Source organism: Salminus brasiliensis, chromosome 7 (genome assembly GCF_030463535.1).
Source record: "Salminus brasiliensis chromosome 7, fSalBra1.hap2, whole genome shotgun sequence".
In the NCBI taxonomy this organism is placed as follows: Eukaryota; Metazoa; Chordata; class Actinopteri; order Characiformes; family Bryconidae; genus Salminus; species Salminus brasiliensis.
The window spans coordinates 28528909-28552152 of NC_132884.1; the positions used below are offsets into that span (position 1 = coordinate 28528909).

The following is a 23244-nucleotide window of genomic DNA, read 5'->3' on the forward strand; positions in this document are numbered from 1 at the left end:
GTGCACAACATATTTTGCAGATATGTTTGGTATTTTGCGGCTGACGGTGCTCAAATGTACTGTGTAAAAAACATCAGGATTTTTTTACAGTGTGGCCAAAGGCAACAGACAATTTGCAAAATACATTTTTCCTCTGTCATACCGGGAAAGTTACTATTTCGCTTTGGGACACATATGCTGTGTAAGTTCCTTCCAGTATTGAGACACAATTGGCTCACCAACCTCTATCATGTGTGCAAACACACGTCATGTCACATGCACAAACACACACTCTCACTCGCACCTCTTCATTTTATGTACCAAGACAGACAGTGAAATGGGCATGTGGTTGGCAGGTCAAGACACTTAACAGAAGAGTGAAAGAGTGAGGGGAACATATAGAAGATAAGAAAGCAAAGAGAAGAGTTAAGAGTCAGTGGCTCCTGCTTGCCAGTGGATAGAAGAGAACTCATCAGCTTTAGGGTAAGGAAGCTTATCTGATGTTACTTCATCCCTGTGTTCACATTTAAAGTTACTCAAACAAGAGGGAGTCTTTACAAACAGCATTTAACAGTGTTTTAGATGCTAATTGATACAAATACTAACCTTTAATCAGGGATTTAATAATTAAACTGGGAAAGAACACAATGCAAAGATCCTTTGAACAGATTTGCTCCATCTAAACAAAGCTGAAGCTTTTAAACTGCATGTTTATTGTTTTTGTTTTTATTGTTATTAGGATGCATGATTAATTATTGTGAATTACACACACTGGATGTTATTCAAGCTGAATGTGATATAATGTGGGATAACAGGTCTATCCACATTGTTGTCTTGCACAAATAAATGAATATGATTTGTGATGTATTAAGAAAATACTAGATAAACTAGACAATCAATATGTAAATGCAGGGCAGGACACTCCCCTCCCCCTCTGCCCCCTTCTGTGGGAACACATAAGGCTGAAACCACTCATTTCAGTGTGTGGCTGGTTGTGGAAACGGCCTATATTCAGTGCTGTGCTTTTGTGCGGGAAGGGACATGCTTATTGCAGAAGCAAGGCAAAACCAAAACCACAACATGCTCATTTTATTCATCGTGGCCTTTTAGAGTCTCAGTTTGTTGCCCTTACAACGCTTTTTTAATTGTTTAGTAAAGGCAATGAATTTGTCAATATCATGCATAACCTTGTATCTCCATTTGTCTCTTTTTGACATAATGTGAATCTCTGTTGTTCTTCATATTGTGTCAAAATGTCATGATGAATTGACCGATAGAGATGCGCCAAAATCATTAGGAATATATGTGTGTATTTTACATTGACTTACATTGAATGTTAAGTTTTTTTTCTCTTCTTCTATAAAGTTTAGAGACACAATTTTTTGTGATGGTGAATGTGTCATCTATATGAAGGAGAACTGCTTGTATAGGTTTGTATAGGGTTTCACTATTAAGAATCTTTATCAGTGCAGTTTGAAAATCCTCTGCTAAAAGTGTAGCAATTTTAGATTGAATGAGATTCATTTTTTCATATTTAAATATAAATGGATACATTTCACAGTATCCCATACATGTAGAATAATGTATTACACACACACAGCTGTGTACTAAATATGCAGAAATCTGAAACAGCATTACTCATCTATTTATATAACTCTAGACTGCTAATTCAGTAGCACTGCAAAAAGTTAACCTTACAGATGACCAGCGGCCGGTCTGACCAGTTCGAGAACCAATTTAGAACTACAACTAGAACATTTAGTGAGAAATAGGTTAATAGTGGCAAGGTGTAAATGGTGGCAGGGTTTCAAGGGGCTGGGGCTTTAGTAGTTAGAGGGTTTTTTTGTAGGGCAGGATGTGGTACTTGGCTGTGTTGTGAGTTATGAGAACAAATTGACTGTTCTGGTATTGCAACGGAAAAGCACATTTGACCAGTAGCTTAGTATATTTTCTCCCCCATTTAAAGAAATGGTTCAGCTAAAACTCAAACTTACACTTCTTCTCTTTATCTCAAATGTAGCTGTTCATTTAAGACATGTTTTGTGTCTGAAGCTCATTTCTTTAGTTTTAGCACAGAAGCTTAAAGAGTAATTGAATAAGGAAAGCTGATTTCTGGCTCTAAAATAAAGGGAACTTCAGGAATCAAACTAAAGCTAATTATTTGCATGATGTTGATCTCGCTAACATTATATTATGGTATTTGGTATTTATATAGACCATGAAGATCTAAAAGGATTTTTGCTAGCACAGTGGGATTATGTAGATTAATGCATAATTTGAGATGTTTTGTTAGGTAACATTAGCAAGGCAACATTAGCAGCTGGCATGCTAAAGGCATGGAAGAGCTGTCGGGAAGGCCGGCGAGAGGCAAGCAAACGCCATGGTGGCGATGTTGGATGAGGCCGGCAGCTGGCATGTGAACGCCACGGAATGAATTTGAGGGGTAGAACTTCTGAAGGAGCACTGAAGGGAGTGGTGGGAGTGAAGGGAGTGTATGTTTTTGTCTTTCTCCACAAGAGTGTACACTGCCTTTAATTTCTTTAACTGATATTAATGTTTTTGTGTGCCACCAGGATGTTGCTGAATGACACAGAGCTCTATGGCAACGACTCCTTTTCCTGCGCCTCTCCCTCTGTGGAAGGCTACCGTTATTTCGGTGTTCTGTGGGGATCCATTGTGACTATAGTTGGAACACTGGGCAATGTTCTGACCGTTCTAGCCTTCGCCACTGACACCCGTCTGCGGACACGATTCAACGTCCTCATCGTAAACCTGGCTTTGGCTGACCTTCTGTACTGCACCATTTTACAGCCGGTCAGCGTGGACTCCTACCTTCACCTGCGCTGGAGGGGTGGGGCCACATGGTGTCAAATGTTTGGGCTCCTCCTCTTCCTGTCCAACAGCGTGTCTATTATCACATTATGTCTCATTGCGGCCAGTCGTTACTTGGTTGTTGCTCACCGGACATCCCGCGTGGCTCGCTTGCTGCTGTCCCGCCGTGGTGTAGCCATGCTCCTAGTCAGTTCCTGGGCACTGGGCCTGGCCAGCTTCAGCCCCCTTTGGCCTGTCTATGTATTCGCACCACAAGTGTGCACCTGCAGCTTCCACCGCACCAAGGGCCGGCCCTACACCACTGTCCTCCTCTTCTTTTACTTCTTCCTTGGGCTAGGCTTTGTGGGATTTTTCTATCTCCTGATCTATCGCAAGGTGCGCATGGCTGCCAAAGCGCTGATCAAATACAGGCCCAGCCGACGTTCATCAAGGCGCAAACGTCTGGAGGCTGAAGGGACAGACGGGGATGACAGTGGGATCGGTGTTGGGACAACAGTAACTCATAGCTGTGAGATCAGTGACCAAGCAGTAGAAATACACCACTACAAGAGCGATGTGACGGAACACTCTGAAACGATCTCTGCCATCACCGATGGGGATCAGCAGACCACAGGTCAAAAAGCAAAAGAGGCTTCAAATGAAGTAAAGGAATCATCTAATGTCCCTGCTCCAGCTCCAACCCAAGTTCTAACAACACCATCCACCACCCAAGAAGACAACGAGTTTAAACGCGTAACCCGGATGTGTTTCACTGTCTTCTTGTGCTTTGTAGGCTGCTTTGTACCTTTCATTCTCTTGAACATTGCAGACAAGAACAACCGCGCTCCACAGGTGGCCCACATGTTCTGCGCTAACCTCACATGGCTTAACAGCTGTATCAACCCATTGCTGTACGCAGCCATGAACCGGCAGTTTAATCAGGCCTACAAAGACCTGCTGTCCAGAGCTTTATGGCCACTAGCACGCTTATGGAGAAAACACTGAGGCACACCTAGCTAATGCTGCTTCTGTCTTAATGCTTTATGCTTAATGCTGGCTGAACACAGTGCAGAACTGGTAACTGAAAACTGATAGAAACCTTAGGCTAAAACTGCCCAAGTCCAAAAGACTTTTTTACTATCAGAGAAGCCAAACTTATGTTGCACATTTTTTGTTCACATTTAGTGCAATTAATATTAGTAAAATGTAATGTATTTTTTTCACTTGTCTTTTGCACAAATAGGATCACTTTCTCCAACCCCAAACCTCTCCAGACACATTCTAGATGCACATCAAACCACATTTGAATGTTTGCACACACACAAACACACATACAAAACCACATAGAAAGATTCAGTGCATATGTTTGAACTATTATTAGCAAAACTGAGTCTTATGTTTTATGTTATGAGACAATCTAAAGCATGTAGAGCTCATTCTTTTGATTTGTGAGGGAAATAACAAGTACACAATTTATACCCAATTTATAGCTCTATTCAGGGTAATTAGTTTTACATGGAGTGGGGTAATGCAATTATTACCAGACTTTCCCAGTGATTTTAGTCCTGTCCAAATGCAGCATGTCAGTCATTTATGTGGACTGCAGGCTCCTGCATGAAAGAAGATTCCACCGCTTTTTAACTTCTGTGGAATGAGCCACAAAAATAACCTCAGGTTATATTAACCCTAGGCGAATCGACATGTGGGTGAATATTCCGTTACATCCTGAGGAAAAGGACATTTTTGTAGCTTTCCTTGCGTATGTGGCACTCAAGGAGGCATTTAGTTTGGTCGTACATTGCACAGATACCTTGGCTCGTTCAAATCCAGAAAGTGAGCCAAGGTACTCCTCAGAGGTGCGGCGCTTTTGGCAGCTTTGGGCAATTCATTGTGTACTGTAGCCGATAGCCTACATACATTATGAACATGTGACTGCTAATTTTCAAACTAAAATGTCATTATTACTATAAGCGGATTATAAGATTTGTTATCATCAACTAAGATGTTATCAGTGGTAACAGTATTTCACACATTTTTTGGATGATGACAGAGCATAAGCTGAGATTTCTTATCCCGTGTGAATCAGTCTTAAATTTTACAGACATCATGTATAAAAATTACATCACTTCACCTCCGCATGTAACACTTATCCTGTAGGGCTTATGAAGGAGTGTTCATTCATCTTATATATTATATATATAATTTCTGATTAAGTATGCACTCAAATAAAAGACATTAACAATAAAAAGAAATACATTTGAATTTAATTTGAAAATTGAATAAGCAAAAACTTCTAAATGCTGCTGGATTTGCATCTAGAGTTTGTGTCTAACTTTAATGTTCAGAAAGCATTTCATGGATTGTTATTTCATATAAAATACTGTGTGTGTATACTACATATAGCTATTTGTATGTGTATGTAAACTGCTGTTTCAGATTGAGGATTGGGATTTTGCCACACAGTCAAAGTCAGAGTGCCCCAGTTTTCCACCACAAACATCCTACAGGTATAATCCTAGACTGTGGCAGTGTCTGCATTACATTCTGTTTGGACATGAAGTTAATAAACAAAGTCAAAAAAGCAATCCCTACGTCAAAGGATTGTTAACACCTAACTAAGTATTAGATAAAATGTAATGCATGTGACTTTTTTCTATATATTTGTTACATACAAACTTTTTATTACACAATATCACCTTTTCCTTTACCAGCACCTGACAAGACACAGAACTAGACAGTACTAACCGATGTTCTGTATTTACAGTATATAGCTAACATCTAATCTACACAGACAGCCAAATTATGCAAGAGCAGTTCAGAATTCCTGTGTTCCACAAGCCGAGACAGACTCTGACTACACTGCTGTGTCCCATAACGCTCCACATAGTAACACAGGAAATGCCCCAGCCTGGGGCATGTAGACACCATGTACACGACACAGGAATTTGTCTTGAAGCCTGTAATGTCTTACAAAGTTCAAACCTTTACTGCACTCTTCTGCTGTAAGCACTGACTCTTATACAGCTTTTTTACACTCACACAGAGCTTCCTGAGCCAGAAAGCAAGAGGCTGGCCCTACAAAATCATGCTTGTCTCATAGAGGAGACTTGTAAACAATCTATCATCACAGTGAATATTAATTACTACAATATCACATATGGATTTTCATGTCCATCGTAATGCTAGGCAGATATCCCACATGCATTCGTGTTCTCTCAAGGGAATGTAGAAAAAAATCTTTTTTAGACATTGTGCCAGGCACACAAGTAAATTTTTTGTATAAAGTATTAAAGGTATTTTTTTCCTAGTAAAATTGTCATGATTTTGTAAATAGACATGGTAAAAATATAAAAAAAAGAACAGTTAGTGCTTCGATTACTTTGCCCTCATGCAAGAAAATATTCAAATTCATATGATAACATATAAGTGTTAATAGTAACAGATAAAATACTTTTTAAATTTATCTTTTATTTTTAAAATATGACATTTGACATCTACGTCAAATAACATAAACACAGCGTTGGGACAGTTGGTTAGATTGCTTTTTTCTTTCTAATCGCATGGCAAATCATTTTAATAACTAAATGATTGGTGGCTGGTAGCTTCTGCACTACATTCTGAACATTGTTGATGGGCAACAAAAATCTGGGACCAGATTCTTAAAAGTATCTTAGGAAAGAAATTGTTCTAAATTCTTACTCTTCTTAACAACTTATATTATTATTAAAAACCGAAAAAACCCTGAAACCTTACATTTGTCTTAGACTGTTGGAGTTCAGAAAGTAAGCCTCTAAAATGTTTAAAAAGCTGAATTAATATCATTAATCTCTAATTCAACAAGATTAAAAGTGGAGATTGCTGACAAAGTGCTGTCCACATAAAGAAAATAGCCTTCCAATGTCACGCCACATAGTTATCATGTATCAGTTTCCTCCAATCTGGTTTCTATTTTTTGTTTACAGATGATCCTGTTTTTCCTCCATTTGCTCTCTATCTGCACAGTATTAACTGACTAATGAAACACTGCAAATAGTCTTGCCCAAGTTATCTTGCATTGTTTAGAAGCTGTAAAATGCAGTATAAATGGATAAGCTACATATGTCTTACATTAGAAAACAACAGTGTTTTAAAAAGATTTTTAAAAAAAAGTAAGACGTCCTTAAGAGAATATTTGAGAACCCCCCCCCCAAGAACTGCATTTAAGAACAATGAGGCTTATTCAATCCACTAAAAACAAAACCCACTTTCTTATTTATGATTTATTACATTTTTGTGTTGTATTATACATTCATATATCATAAATAAAATACAGAAATAGGATTTAAAGCCGCTTCAATGAAATTAAAATGAAAGTCACAGTCTGATTCTTATGATTCTATTCAGACACCGATTTTGTGAAGGTGAAAGATCTGGCACTAGTTCACTGGTGATGCATGTGACGCATGTTAACACTAGATATGTTGCCCTATACTGCCACCATAAGGCTAAACTATGTCCCGCCAGCTGTGGGTAGAACACTGTAACAAATGTAGTTTCCATATTTTAAGGTATAATAACAATAATAATAGTAAAAATAATAACCCCAAAAAAGACTAACTGCACACTACTTATTACTAGCTATGCATTTCAACAGCTAAAAGCCAACACACTGCGTTACCATACACCGATCAATCATAACATTAAGACCACAATGAAGTCAACTGAATAACATTGATTATCTGGTTACAATGGCACCTGTCAAGGAATGTGATATATGAGCCACTTTAACAAGGTCCAAATTATAATGTCTAGACAACTGGATCAGAGCATCTCCAATACATCAGGCAGATCTTGTGTGAAAAGGTCATGGGCACCCAAGGCTCATTGATGCATGTGGGGAATTAAGGCTACTGTAGGATAAGCTGCTGAACAAACTAATACTGACTACGTCTTTTGGGGTCCAAGCCTCAATGGGTCAGAGCTGTTTTGGTGGCTGGATGGGAATCTACACAAAATCAAGCAGGTAGTTTATTGTAATGGCTGACCAGTGTATAAACTAGGTTCAATATGACACCTGTTTGACTCACATTTGCCATTAAAACTTGATATTTTCTGTGATATATACCTGACAACCGACAACCATGGGTGTGTTACATTTGTCTTTATTTAAAGTATAACGATTTTTCCCCTTAATCTGAAATGAGTCCATGAGGAACATTGCCAGAAAAATATATATCACACACAGAAAAGTAAGACAGAAGGAAGGCATCTTTTTATTCTTCAGTTAATTAAATGTGTTACTTTGCTCTATAGGACAATCACTACTTTACCAATGATTGAATTCCCAGTTGTTGTTTTTTTTTATTCATTGCTAGCTGCTTTTTCACAAGTAAGCAATAGTCAATTAACGCATTTTGACAGCAAAGGTAATAGCTCTGATGTCCAGATTTTTCAGGTTTGAACTCAGGTTACAGACCTAACTCAATGATTATAGGAAGTACTGCTCACAGATATGCGTAAATGTTTGTTTACAAAGCTCTATGGTCAAACAAAGCTGCAATCTAAGATTACACAGATCTCCTACATTACGTGATACTCCGGCTACATCGTACGTGAGAATGCATCAACATGAAAGGAATGAACGGACGGCTGAGGGGTCTGGAGAAGTTTAAGCAGAATAGGAAAACTTTGAGTTCACACATCAGGCATCTCGCAAAAGCTGCATAAAGGACAGCGGATGTAAAAGACGTGAATGACTCTGAGATAATGATCATGACTGGAAGCATAAGCAGCATTCACAATGGAGGCAGTGTAACAGGCAAAAAAGTGATCAGTGTGACCTGAGGGCATGGGCTACGTGTCTGTAAGCATGTTTATGACAAGGTCACAGACACAAGTATTAGGTGCACCAGAACATTATCCATCTGTATAGTTTGAGTTATGCTTAATTTAATTTGCAAAATGTAGCATGTACTTGCTGGCTGCCACCTAAGCACACGGTAAAATCAAAGTACAGCTGGATTAGTTAGAATTGGTTTGTTTTCAATTAGCCATAAGTGCTTAAAATTCTTTTGACATTGGCCTATTTAAATGTGAATTGAAATAAACAAATCCAAAATTCCAAAAAAGTGCATTTGATCAACATTCAACAGAGTTCAACAAGAGTTTCCAAATTGTGGTCTTGGAGTCCATCTGCACTATACATTTTAGTGTTTCTTTTATTAAAACATCCTCATTTGATTAAACATGCTAATGGCCTTGTAAAAAAGACTGCTAATTAGCTGCTGCAGAGGTTAAACAGGGCTTGAATGATCTGCTTATGCTTGCCTGTATTGCTGTCAGTACTTAATGTAGTACTTTCATTCCTTTACATAGGGACAGACAACTGTTTCTGACGAATGTGCTGTTGATGTGCCCGCACTTCACTGTCCAATAACTGTAAAGGCAGAAAAGGCCAGTGCTAAAGTCTCAGCCCCTCCAGTCAGGCCAACAACTGGGTGAGGCGAAACCTCTAGTGCAACTCTAGTGCAGGTTATTGCTAAGTACTTAGCTAACCAAATTAGTTTAAGTAGCTTGGCCATATTAGGTAAGCATACCTTTAGTATACTTATAACATTTCCCACATTCCAGTTTAACACCTGAGCTGATGCATTCAGTCAAGTGTGTTGGGAACAGGGAACAAATTAAAATTCAAAGTGCAAAATTACTCCAGGACAAGGACTAAGAAACACTGAGACACAGAGGACCCTTTATCTGAAAAGTTGGCTTTGTACATCACTGATCAACTTTTCTATATGTGAATGCTGCTTTCCAGTCTCAGTGCCACATGACAGCATTAGAAAATCAAGGTTCATGGAGTCAAAGGCATTCCCACAGAAAAACTCTGAGCATTCAGTCCGTCCAGGAGAAAGGGATCGTTTAAAAACTCTTGCAGTGCAGATGGAACAGAAGCAACTGGAGAAAACGCCTCTGGAATGATGCTCAGATCACTGGAGATATTCTTCAGAAAAAAATCTGAAGGTAAATCAAGTACATTCTGAGAAAGTAAACATGTTTCGAGTTGACCATTTAAAGAATTTTCCAAAACTCCACTGGGAGAAACAGGGTTGCTTATACAGTTGGAGAGCATGGGTGAGTTCTCTAACCCTTGCAGCATGATGTCTTCATCCACTTCAGGAGCAGGGTCTTGGACAAAGACAAAGACAAATTTTGAGTACAGCAGATTTTGGTAGTGTTATTAGAATTAATTATAATTATGTACACACACACAATGGCATGCAACAGTTTAAGTTCAAAATTTGTGTTACTGTAAATACTGTAAAGTGAGTGATCTGAATTGATCTCCAAAAGACATACATGACAAGATCATTATTTTCAACATTTTAAGCCAGATTAGTTTACTGGTTTTGTTTTGTACAGTTTTACAGTGAAAGTGAAAAGAGCACCCTGCAAACATTTGGGCATCCTATTAGTTTTGAGCTCTCTAGCTTGCATAAAATGACAACAGTCTATCATTACCTTGCCCCCTTAAAACCATAAGCTTCTCTAAGCAGCTATGAAAATGAACTGAATTGATGCCCACAAAGCAGGAGAAGGATAAAGATATAGCCAAGCATTTTCAGGTAGCTCTATATCCTCAGTTCATAATGTAATTACAAAAAAGCAGTTAACAGGAACAGTGGAGGTCAAATTAAAATATGGAAGAGTAAGAAAACTTTCAGAAAGAACTGCTTTTAGGATTGCAGGAAAAAAAACAATGAATGACTGCAAAGGCCTTCAGGAAGAAGGAGTTTGGAGTGGTGGTGCACAGAATGGATTCAATCAAATACCAGCATAATAAGGGGTAAATATCAAACTATAAACAGCTGAAGATGAAAAGCGAAAGGCTACAACAGTATAATGATTCTACTCACCTAACAACACACACTGGACTACCTCATGAGGTGCAAACTAAAGGTTTTGCCATGGCCCTCAGCTTTCCCTAACATAAACATCACAAATCTGCGGATAGGTCTCATAAGACCAGTGCAAGACTTTTGCAAAGAAGAATGGGTGAAAATCCCTCAAACAAGATCTGAAAGACTCTTATCTGCCTACAGTAAGGGTTTATGAGCTGTGATTCTTAACACAGGGGAAGTACTGACCATGAAGAGTGCCCAGATGTATTCTTCGGGTGTTTTCACTTTTCTGTTTCTGTGTTATTGAAACTAAAATGAAATGTAATATACATTGATATATATTTATATTTATGAATGTATATAAATATAAATTAAATATTGTCATCAACTTTTTGCCTTTTGGAAATCAGGCCATCTTTTAAACTGTGTGTGTTTTTGTGTGAATTACATCAAACAAGTTATTAATACTAATGATAATGAGAAAAAAACATACAAAAAATAAGGGTGACAGGTCTCGTGATCAGAAAATTAGTTTGACAGAAGATTAGATAAGGCACTTTCCCCTAGTCATTCAATTTTAAAGTAGGGATGTCATTTTTTTTAACTAAATAAAAAAATGCTCAACTTTGACATTCTTATTATTTCAAACAAAACAATGTACTTATATCAGAAGTGATTAATTAGCCATTACATATGTTGGCTATGCTGACTCACAAACACTGTTCACTTACACTGATTATTAGAACATACACACCTTCAAAAACTGGAAGAAAAGGCTAGGATGAAAAATCCTTTTTTTTCACTTAAGCATTAGTGATAGCAGCAGAAGAGTGTTGAAGTGGTTAAGCACAACAGTGTGTTTTTGAATGCAAGCCAAGAAAGTTCATTAGCTAGCAGCCACTCTAATAATGTTAAAAGTTTAGCAGATGACATCGTAATATAACTGGCCAGCTGGCATCTTTTTTTTTATTTCAAAGTGTAAGAAAGTGTAATTCACAAACGGTTGCAGGAAATGTGCGGAAACTGAGGAAAATTTGTAAGAGAAGTTTTCCCACTCGAAAACACCTCTATATACTAGGTAGCCACAGATAGCCAAAAGATACACATGCACAGCCACTGACTCCAAAGAATAGGACCGTTCAACATGCCTAAATCAATGACAACATTGGGACACAGCTATGATACCCAGAAAACATTCCACTACACATTAAACATGAGAAACAGCAACTGAGGCACAATATTGTGTTATAAGCCAGTTGATCATAGGCAGGGTAGGTCTGATCTGATCTGGTTATTAAGCTGCCTGGGAGGTAAAACTCACCATTGTGCTGCATGCACAGGTCAGGTACTGGCTCCCCAGCCACGCTTGAACACCCGTTCCTGTTGCAACCAAGCACACAGCACCTATTACCATGTGCACACGTCCAACCAGGCTTGTCAATATCACTCGATTGTCATTAAGTCATTGATTAAAAGTTATATTCTCAATGAACTGTCTTGATTAGTTGGAAATTGGACTGATTATAATCGATACAACGTCGCATTCAGCAATCTGAACATTCTCCACAAGGGAAAGCTATTCGCGTTGAAATGGCTTTTATGGTCACTGAAAAAGAAAACTCTTAAACGTCTTTTACAAACTTTACGTTTGTGTTTAAGTAGTACCAGATAAAATTAAACCCAGTGTGGGAAGTGTATGTACACCACCAAGTGAGGATACCCAACCACATATTACACTAACCAACAAGCTAAATTCTGCATTACCACACCACTAGGTATAATATTTCCTTATACAATACAAAAGACAAATATTACCTTATACATTCCTTGTAAATACATTTGTCTCATAGTATAGAACAAGATTTGTCAGACAGTGATCTAATTTTAGACACAATGAAACATAGCTTAATAGTTATCCCCCTTCAGTTACAGCTTGTGTCTTGGATCATTATTTATTATTTATATATTTGTCCTTTGTCTGCCAAACTGTTTTCATTTTATTTTAATTTCCGTATTGTTGAGACACCCAGTATTCCCATCGCATCTTCTAAAAAATTTGATTTATTAGAATTATTAGAATTAGAATTATTAAGATTATTACAACTTTTACAATTCTAAATATTATAAGCCCTGACCAAAGGTCAAAATAACAGCCCAAGTGTAGAATGAAATCTACATTAGTACTGCTACAACATTTAGTCAAACATTCTGATGTTAAAAAAAACGGATAGATGCTTATGGATAAGATTCTACTTTTAAGCAACCTGAAGTGAAAATTCACCTATCAGGGCTTATAATATAAGCATGGTTTTCCATATCATATCATTTTCAATGGAGGAGAATATGACTTATGCTCAGCTCAAATCCAGCTACATTTCGAGCAAAAAGGCTCAGCTAGCTTAGAGAACAGTGTTTCACTGTGTTTCACCCACAATATGGAAAGAAATATGTCCTGACTTCTGATTCACATTAGGCAGAACTGCCAAAAATATTTCTTTATCTGTATCTCCTCTGCCACAAATAACACATGAACTACATATGAAATGGAACAAAGCGACACTGGGTAGAACGTCAGTGCTTTAATACTCGAACACAGCTGGTAGCCTTTAGGACCATGTTCCACCTCACTAAATTAGACCTGAACAGTGCAACACCTGCTCATGAGTGTGGCTTTTAAAAACACCAAAGCAACATGGTCAGTGGTCAGCAGATGCACAATCAATCCATAAGTTCCTCTTATGTCAGTAGGCACACAATCAGTACATCAAATATATGACTGCAGGCAGGGGTGGGCGATATGGAAAATTGTATCATCATGATACTCATCATGGTATTCAGCTTTTCTGAGGCTTGAAACACTGGAACAGACATTTACACATTTACAAAAATATTAACTGAGCACAAAGAGGTTTGGTCAACATTCAACCTACTGTGATCACCTAAATTCAATTAAACAGGACTTCATATGCTCTCTGTCATGAAACATGCAGTTCTTTAGTGTACTAGAAGTACTGATGATATCCGTAACGGACTCAGAAAGCATAATGGGTTATAACTTATCATGAAAATAATAAATTGTCATTTTGCACACCCCTAATTGCAAGTCAAGCTTTTACATCAAATGAAGCAAGTTACAGCAATGTCAGATAATGTGTAAGTGTGAGCCCCAATGAGAATCATAATGCACTGTACACATAGATATACTAAACAAATGTTGATACTGCATAAAAAACATCCACTCCAAGCAAAACTGTACAGCAAATACTTACTCTTTTGACACGAAGACCAGCTTGGTTTTAATGTATTTAAAGTATGGACTTTGCTCTGGAAAACACAGACACAGAGATTAATAGTACCACTGTAATCAAAAGATCACTGTACACCTTGCAACACCATCTTGAAATCAATCTTAGACATGCAAAGGCTTTATCTGCACATAAGGACTTGATGCTCAGGTGTGCCCTTTGACCACATTATAACACACTCCCACATGCTAGGTTTCCACACAAGACACATGTTCACTCACACATATATTTTTACATACATTAACAGAGATTCAACTCACCTCCAGTCTTCTCATTGTAGTACTTGCCAAATGCCTGGTCTTTGGGGGTGTTTGGGTAAAGGTACTGCAGTGGGTACACTGGAGCATTCTCTGCCTCCATGATCTGAAAGTTGCGAAGGATCTCTGCCAATGGGATCTGCTTCAGGTCCACACTAGTGAATGGCTGCACTGTTCGCACGTTGGGATTGCCTACAGTCAGATCACAGACAGGCCTGTAGCTCATTACAAGTACATAATTATTCAGTAACACCAATGGCTGTGTTTACAACGCATGCCTCATTCCTACATTCTGATTTTATAAGAGGACATGCATACACCCCATATCTCATTGTTACTTGTTAGCAATTGTTAGGTAATGCAGACACACTGTTGACATCAAATGATATGACAGAGGAATGTGCATGGGCAGAGTGTGATGTAAAAAAAAAAACATACATGAATCATCAACAACCACAAATGAAAAAATATGACTCCAATATCAGTCTCAGATTTTTGTGTTCCTTCCGTCACATTTTTGCACTTTAGTTTTGCAATGTGAACATTTGTGTTTACCATCATTAAAGTACTCCACCCAGCTGAATGTGATTCCTCCATCTTTGCTGCTCTCACTGAAGCGCAAGAGGAAAGTCCCACCCTGCTTCTTCTTCAGCAAGACCTTCTCCTTCCCCCTACTTACAAATCCCATGATAGACCTACATACACACAAAAGCACATATACACAAACAAAATCTGACCAAACAAACCTCCACTGCACCAGCTAACAGTTGCCTGTGCCAGCCAACATTGTTCAAGAGGGATTAAGAGTGCCATCTACCCACCTGGAGAGAGCGCCATTTGTGCTCACGGATGGCACTGATGGACAATAATGGTAAAGCGGTCAACAAGGAATGAAGGGCTTCTCACGCCTTCTTCATAGCCTTGTAACTCCAGATGTGAGTCATGTACAATCTCACAGATGCAATCGAAAAAGCAGACTCCAGAGATGCAGGAAATGTTTGAACCGCATTTCTGTGCTGTATTTACAGAACCTTTTAAGACAGGTGTGATGTGCTTTAAAGCAGCAAGTTAATATTGATGAGGGTATGCTAATACTAAAAAGGACCTCTGTCTGGAACTCTCTTGTTCTAATACAGTTCTACTGACATTTAGTTTTGGGTTATTTTAATCAACTGCTACATCAAATGTTAATCTTGTTATTTGCGTGGGAAACCTATGGATACGTCTATGAGCAGTAAACTAGAAAAAACAACAGCAAAATGGAGCTCTAGTCCATGAGCCTCCACTTTAATAAGAATCTATGAGCAGTATGACTCGAGCAGAGAGGCTACAAGTGTGACGGAACAGGAACCACTGACTGCGTAAATAGTCAACTGCGCTCTATTGAAATCATATGATTTTTATGGTCAGGTTCATGTGAACCCTGTACTCAAACAATAAAAACAGAGGTAATGAAATTTAAACCCTTTGATGAAGGTGATATGTATGATAAAATGCACTACTTAATAACTTTCTTTTGTGTGAATCTGAGTATTTGCAATTCAGCATAGAAAATAACAACTGGAGTATCATCTGACATTCCCAATATTATGGTGGTTCTTTAGAAAAACAAAAAGTACACACAGTGCTATTCACATACTTACCCATCACTCCACAACTCTGAAAGGTACAGTTTGACCAAGTTTAGAATTCCATCCAGCCATACCCAGAGGGTGAAACTTTGGCCATTGATGTTCTCCTACAACCCACAAGCAAACAAGTTATTTATAAATAAACACACATTTGACAAAACACATTTACAATATCTATAAAAGTGTGTTTTCTAGAAAGCTGTATTATGTTTGTCCTCACCTTGCTGAACCTGGTCCATGATATTTTACAATTGTCATAAGTCTGTTGTTTATCTGTTATGAATACATCAAGAGTTGGCATTAATGAACCATTAATCATATTTTGTGCTAGTACATAGAGCGAATTAAAAAATTATAATTTTCATTGAATAATAAAAATATTATTAAACACAATCAATAACAGATAAAGACACTAGAGGTTGCATGAAGCAGACAGTTATGGCCTTTCACTGCAAATTACATGAATTAAGTAGTAGGTCTTTCACAGTCCAGCTACTACATAAATACAGCCAACACTGAAACACTATCATACTTGCTTAGCAAAGAGTGTCTGCAGGTCATAGAGTGATTTGTTCACGAAATTCACTGCAGAACAAAAATAGAATTTCTCTCTAAACTCTAAATTGCACAACACAGGCCCACTTCTCACTAACAAACTCTGCAGAGATGCGATGGAACATTACCAAAGAGTTTTTGAGCAAGAGTCTCAAGCTGTTCTTCGTTCAGGCCACGTTTAGCACATGACATAAACTGCCAGCTCAACATCTGTCCAAGCTGACTCCAAGTTGCTACGGGAGAGCTTGTAAAGAACAACAGGTTCTAACAACACACACATAACAGATAGAGTGTTCAGTTAACAAATCGCTTCAGCTCTGAGACATGTGAGCATACAGTATACGAAATAATATGCATTGTAATACACTGCTGTCTCACTTTAGGGTCAGTGCAGAGCATGTTGAACCACAGAACAGAAGCCCAGGCACTTTGCTGCTGGCTGGAGTTAGAGATCACTACTACAGGGAGAGAGGTAGTCTGATTGAAAGAGAGAGAGAGGGGGGGAGAGAGAGAACAATACATATATAGAGAGTGTAAAAATAAATAGTAAATATACACAAGAAACTTCAATTTCAATTGTAAATCTCTTCAGTGTCTTATTGGGAATTCAGGGTACACAGGACAATCTCACCTCCAGAGAGATTGACAGGTCATGCAGGTCAAACTGTGTCTCAAAGTGTATAGTGTGGAGCTCCTCAGTCACACTCAAAGACAGCTGGATAAAAAATATGCACAGAAACGACATACAAACGTTCATATGCAGAAATTGTAAATGTTCAAATTACATGTTTTTATGATTGATTTTACTGAAATGAAAATATGGCATTTCTTAGCTGCTTTTAAAGTATAGTTTATTTTGTTGGTCTGTGTGTGATGTCAAGATCATGTTTATTAGGCATGATAATGATAATTGTAATGATATGCTCACATCATTGATTCCTTTGCCACCGGCTCCAACCTTCTTTTCTTTCAGAGTCTGAGTGGGAAAACACACACAACATCTCCATGTTGGCCATAGATAAACAATTGGTCATTCAAATACACAGTACTGTGTACATGTTTTAGGTACCTGTATAAAAATGATTAATAACCTCCTTATCTGAGCAGTAAGTGTTTATTTGCTCAGTAAAATACTCATATTAAAATAAATAAAGAAAAAGAAAAAGAAAAAAGTACAAAATGTAGCAGCTGTTCTTGTTACTCTTTACTGTATTTATGTTTATTTCCATCTGTTATAATGGAACATTGTGTTTTTACAAAAACACTTTTAGTGCTGAGCTGAATGTACTGAGTTGCCTAAAACCTCTGCACAATACTGTATATAAAAAAATAAAAACTTACCAAATGTCTGAAGTCTGCCACCATGCCCCCATTCATGCTCTCAGACATATTCAAGGCTTTACTTGATGTCCCCAGAACATTGAACCTGCGATACCTTTTACAACCATAAAGACAAAGCTTAGCAGTGTTGCCATAAGCGTTATGTTTATGTCTATATGTATGTATTAAAATAGCAAAGTAATAATTACCCTTTCACATTAGGAGCATCACTGAAATATAAAGAGAGACAAAAACAAGAAACCCAGTTAAGCATTTCACAATAGTATCAACCATTATATTTAGATTTAATGGATTTAATAGATTTAATTAACTTCAAGGTTCTGACAGAATGTAATCTCAATAACAGAGAAACGCTCTTACTTGCCAATGGACACAGTCACTTTCATTGTATGGTTGAGTTCAGGCACCTTAAAAAGCAATCTGTAAACGCAGAGTTTGTTATATCAGTAGTGAGGCTACAGGACAAGGCCTTAAAGAGCTGAACTTAGATCAGTCTCTTTGAACAGCCAATTATGCACTGATCATGTCACCTGTCATGTTTTAGGAAAGAATGCATATTAAAAAGGTACAGAACAAAACCTACCCTAACCGGTTTTACAAAAAAGCAAGACTGAAATTCAGATATAAATGTTCTAAGAAAAATTCTAATTGAGAATACCAATCATAAGGTGACATGATAAATGGTAGGTGATACAGGGTACGTCACAAACTGTTCTGGTATTGATTATAAAGACATTAAGTGATACATTACCTGGTTTTGACTGAGAACTGAACGTTCGTACGCAGCACAAGAGGGCCCCGACCCTGTGGCATAAATGGCTGTGTTTCCACAATGAAAGCGCTGACCCAAACAAAAGAACACACATAGACACATAGACAAAAGTATTTATTTCATACCATATGATGTATGAAATATACCAAAAAAAACTCCATGTCGATTTAAAAACAATACACTTTCCTCAGAACCCCAGAGAGTACCGATTTTCATAGTTATAAAAAATTTTTCAAGCCTGATTAGAAACAAGCTAATCCGAAGTGTCTTAGATATGGTTTAGGACATCCTAAAGCCATTTTATGATTCTGTAGAGAAGATTTACTAGGAGAAATGCTATTTACTGACAGTGTACCAGCCTTTTAAACCGGTGGGATGGCTAAAGTAGTGTGTAATTTAATAATAAGGACTTTTTTAAAGCAACAAAAACTAGGGCACAGCTGTGTAATTAACATAAGACAAGAAAAACAAATAAATACATAATGTACAATTTTATTTTTGTTTTTTTTATTTTTCACATTCATATTTGCATTAGAGGATATTTTTTCTTGAGATTCTGACAAAAAGTGAGTAAATAAAATGAGTTTTTCATCTTTAGCAACAAAATATCTACTATGATTATTTCAACATAAGTTATTATTTTGACTATTTCTGCACATTATAGTGCTTCCACTTGCTGCCAGTGCTTCAGAAATTTCTGAAATGTCATGTAATTGCAGTTACAAAACTTGGATACAGGAAGTGGACCCACTGAGAGCAGTTTTCAATCCCTTATGCACCAGTAATACAATGAATTAAAGCATATTAAAACCACTGAAAACCACAGTAGATAACAGGTGACGACATTTGCATAGAGTCCTTTGGTAAACAAAGGCTACCTTGGCTAACATTACTATCCTAGACCTGTATGGGGTTGGTGTGGGGGTCAGTCATGAAGAAAAAAAAAATTATTAGCCAAGTAGCTAAGAGAATCATTTAGCTGTGTTATTACAGTAGTTCTATTTAAATAAAAAACGAAAAAGGCTAATTTTAGACCCTGGTGGATCTATATTTTGGAGACACTGTGTGAACTGTGTATTTTTTCAGATGAACCATTGCTTAAATAATACGTCCAATCACTTCTGTAAGCCAGTGTGTGTTTGTTTGTGTGTGTACCTCTTAATCAGGGTGGTTAATAGAGTATCCACTCGTTCCTGCAGGAGGGGTTTCTGGGTTTTGATGGGGTCCTTATCATAACTCATCTTTCCCTGTAGCTCCTCTAGCTTCTGCAGAAACTTGCGTAGCTGAAACATTGCATCTCCTACCTGTGTGAACCTGTGCGGGTCAAACAAACTCAGACTGACGGCTAAAAAACATCAAGAAATTAACTCCCAGTGCATAATGTCAGCCAACATCTGAATGCTCAGATTAAAACAGAGGGAGTAGTAAGAAGTGAGTTTTGCTAAAAAGTATCTATTCTTCAGCTGACATACCATTTCTCCAGTGGTTCTAGATTTGTGTCTTCTGGAGCACCAATACATGAAATCTGCTGTCTTCTCTTCCATTTATCTAGATCCTCTATAAGCATGGTCAGGAGTGATGCTGCAGAATCCAACAGAGATGACATCTCACTGAGAAATGACTGAAACAGACGGGGAGAAAAAAGGAGTGTGGTGACGATTCAATCCATTAACAAAGCATCTAAATTCAATGATTATACACAAATGTACACATACCACTCTGGAACTATCAAGCCTGTTGAGCATCACTTGCAGCACCTTTATCTGTTCGTTTCTCTCAACTTCATCAGTTGTACCTAAAATCACATGATTACAATCACAGTTCTGCCATTATTGGTTTTTGACATATCTACCATCATGCATCTAGAGGTTTTATGCATTGACAGCTGCTTAAATTGCTCATGTTAAATGTGATAAACATGTCATAAACACCCGTATACTTCTCCAGCCTCAATCATAATACTGATCTAAGCATGATTGAGGATTTCTCAAAATTCTACATATTAAGCCATAGAAGGTAGCTCAGTCTTAGTCACTTAATAGAAAACATTGCAGCATGTTTTCCTCCTTTATTACATGGCCAGAAGTACTGGTTACATCCACAACAAATTAAGAACCTCTGTTTCATGTGGTATTCAAATGTTCTCACCATCCATTCTGTGAGTCTGATATTTGAAGTCAAACTCATCTTGTTGTTCCTCCAGGCATCTCAATGAGTGCTCCATTACCTGTCAATACATCAATGGAACCTAACAATCAATCTAATGGTCACCTAATTGTATATGGTTATTTATACACTTTTTTAAACACACCTGAACTTTGTTCTTAAACTCTCTGATGTTCTTCTCTACATGTCTCTGACTCTCCGACTCCATAGGGTTCGCCTGAACCTGCAACATTTGCACCTGAGGGACAGGCAAACAAAGAAACAGCACGTGTGAATAGTTGTAAATCTGTAGAAAGTCTCAAAGAAATACAGTATGCTATGATACAGTAAGGTATGAGGAAAACAGTGGTGATAGTGGTGCGGGGTAATGCTACTATTTGTAATTACTGACTTCCTGTGCAAGCTCTGCCTCCCCTAGAATCTGTTTCTCACTGGTCAGGAACCAGTTGATGATTTCAGCCAAGGTACATGGATCTTCTTGAAACCTCTGCAATAAACAAAAATAACTTTCATAAAAAATGTTCATGTAAAGTCAGTTAAAAAGGCAAAAGTCAATAGCATTAGTCAAATAAGCGGAGAAAAGAAGGACCAGGGAGGAAAGTAGGAACATTGTTAAACAATGAAGGGTGACACATTCTTGTCTTCAGTGTGCCTAAATCTGAAGCACTGCTCTGCCACAAGATAGTTAACCAACCGCTAACAATATATTTCAGAACTATTGTTGGGTTTCGGACTTTGCGCATAGCTAGCTAAGCTAGCACTGCTAAGGCTCCAATTAAATAAACAGTACTCTGCTAGGACATTTAAGCATAATAATCAAAACCATAAAATTGCAAAATTGTTAAGCTAAATTTTGATGAGTATACAACTGGGAATGAGTTGACAGCCATTCAACACTGGAACAAAAGAACCCGCCAACTGCCAAGGGGCAGTTTGCAGATTATACCTGAAAGTTCTGTTTGAAACGCCTGAAGTTTCGTTGCATAAGGAAGGACCGCTCCTGGACAAAGCGGCTATATTGATTATCCAGATTCTCCAGCAAGACCTGGAAGAGTACAACTGCTCGGGAACTGTCCCTTGAAGCACCTTCCCTAAAAAACACACAAATACAAAAGGTGTTAGCAAGACAGCAAGCAACTCAGAGAGTTACTTAGGCATTGCATTGTTGCTTTTACTATAGTAAATTAGTAAATCTCTTTTCCCTGAATATGCCTACTTTATACTGTATGTCTAAATGTTTGTAGCCACCCTGTCATTTCTCATTCCTCTTACTTCTGAAATCAAGACTATAAACAGGGATCTGATACCTTTTTGCTGCAGCAATAACCTCTAGTCTCTAGGTTTTACATGTTGGAATACTGCTATGAGGATTTGATTGCATTTACACATTAGCATTAGCGATACTGGATGATTTGTTCTGGATCACAAGCAACTTTACAACTTATCCTAAAGATACTGGATGAAGAATGCAGTTTCACTACACCCTGGGGGGGTTGTTTATATAGATACCCCTCTATCTGATGTTAGGCTTTGCGCATGGTTACTATTATAGACTTTATAATGTGGGAATTTACTCATGTCAATGCGTGTCACGTATCACTTGCATAATATTGAAAATGTGACTCACCAGTCTTGGTCCTCTATCCATTGAGCCAAATAGTCTCTGACATCCATGGGAAAATGATCTCTATTATACAACTCATCCACCTTCTGTAAACACGCCGAGTCGAGCTGTTTCAAGCGCTCCCACTGAGACATTCTGCACACGTACACAGACGGTAATTAATGGCACTCAGGTCATCAAGAAACCGTCAAAATCGTGTCAAGTACTGAGCAAAGGGGTTAAAAGGGAAAATGTGAATCAACGTATTCCAAATGGGGGTTTCCACGGCCAACTAGGTAAAGTTAGATAGCTAAGAGAAATCGTAGCTAATATGATTTTTATTTAAACAAAATTACCGCGTTAGCTAACATTAATGTAAAGAGATGAGCTTGATAGTTTATCGTGACAAAAATAAACAACCTAGCTAGTTTGCCAACGTGCTCTAATTCATGCACGAGCGCTTCTGTTGCTTTGCATGACTTACCTGAGACAGGACGGTTGATGCCTAGCTAACTAGCTACGGACTACTCTAGTCTGATTAAAACTCCAGCAAACAACGCGCTGGCACTACATTCCACTCTGGTTATCTACACAAATCTCCAAATTAGCTGACGAAGGCCTACCATAACACTGACACTCGTGCAAAGAAGATAAACAAATATGCGCAGTAACGTATGCGCTTCGGCTTCAGTGGTGGCAGCTATGGCAGCTCTCTTCCCTCCGACCAAAACTAGAGGCTGATTGGCTAAGCCGCGTCGCACGTGGGTGCGTTCCTTCCCCTGATTGGATACTCGTTTTCACGCTCCCGCCTCATCTGAAGACCTTAATAGCATTGCGACGTATTTCAGACTAATTTTTGTTTAGTAGAAAACAAGCCGTGTTTAAACAACTATGAACATATTGTTGGTTGTATATACTTTTAAGTAATTTCTGACTACGTCGGAACC

General features: G+C 38.0%; 2 protein-coding genes across 2 annotated transcripts; one reads left to right on the forward strand and one right to left on the reverse strand.

Moving 5' to 3' along the window:
* Positions 1-326: 326 nt before the first annotated feature.
* On the forward strand, positions 327-3927 carry gpr84 (G protein-coupled receptor 84). The gene is made up of 2 exons (XM_072683062.1): positions 327-462; positions 2553-3927. The coding sequence occupies exon 2, from the start codon at positions 2554-2556 to the stop codon at positions 3793-3795; it is 1242 nt and encodes a 413-aa protein (XP_072539163.1). The 5' UTR covers positions 327-462; position 2553; the 3' UTR covers positions 3796-3927.
* Positions 3928-7031: 3104 nt separating this feature from the next.
* Positions 7032-23012, reverse strand: stat2 (signal transducer and activator of transcription 2). The gene is made up of 24 exons (XM_072684408.1): positions 22782-23012; positions 22322-22453; positions 21641-21785; positions 21086-21181; positions 20840-20932; positions 20677-20755; positions 20244-20323; positions 20001-20149; positions 19684-19842; positions 18508-18597; positions 18117-18176; positions 17945-17965; positions 17757-17850; positions 17344-17391; positions 17047-17130; positions 16794-16892; positions 16544-16679; positions 16081-16133; positions 15873-15967; positions 14785-14924; positions 14233-14421; positions 13937-13991; positions 11989-12047; positions 7032-9954 (listed from the first exon to the last, which is right to left on the reverse strand). Exons 2-24 carry the CDS (start codon positions 22450-22452, stop codon positions 9620-9622), a joined length of 2490 nt encoding a protein of 829 aa, XP_072540509.1. The 5' UTR covers position 22453; positions 22782-23012; the 3' UTR covers positions 7032-9619.
* Between the last annotated feature and the right edge of the window lie 232 nt (positions 23013-23244).

Excerpts from the sequence above, each read along its gene's own strand:
- gpr84 (XM_072683062.1), top strand. The coding sequence starts at position 2,554 with ATGTTGCTGAATGACACAGAGCTCTATGGCAACGACTCCTTTTCCTGC.
- stat2 (XM_072684408.1), bottom strand. The coding sequence starts at position 22,452 with ATGTCTCAGTGGGAGCGCTTGAAACAGCTCGACTCGGCGTGTTTACAG. Across the intron at positions 20,324-20,676 it reads TCAGACTCACAGAATGGATG|GTACAACTGATGAAGTTGAG; the intron begins GTGAGAACATTT and ends ATGTGATTTTAG. Across the intron at positions 17,851-17,944 it reads GATGCTCCTAATGTGAAAGG|GTATCGCAGGTTCAATGTTC; the intron begins GTAATTATTACT and ends TGGTTGTAAAAG.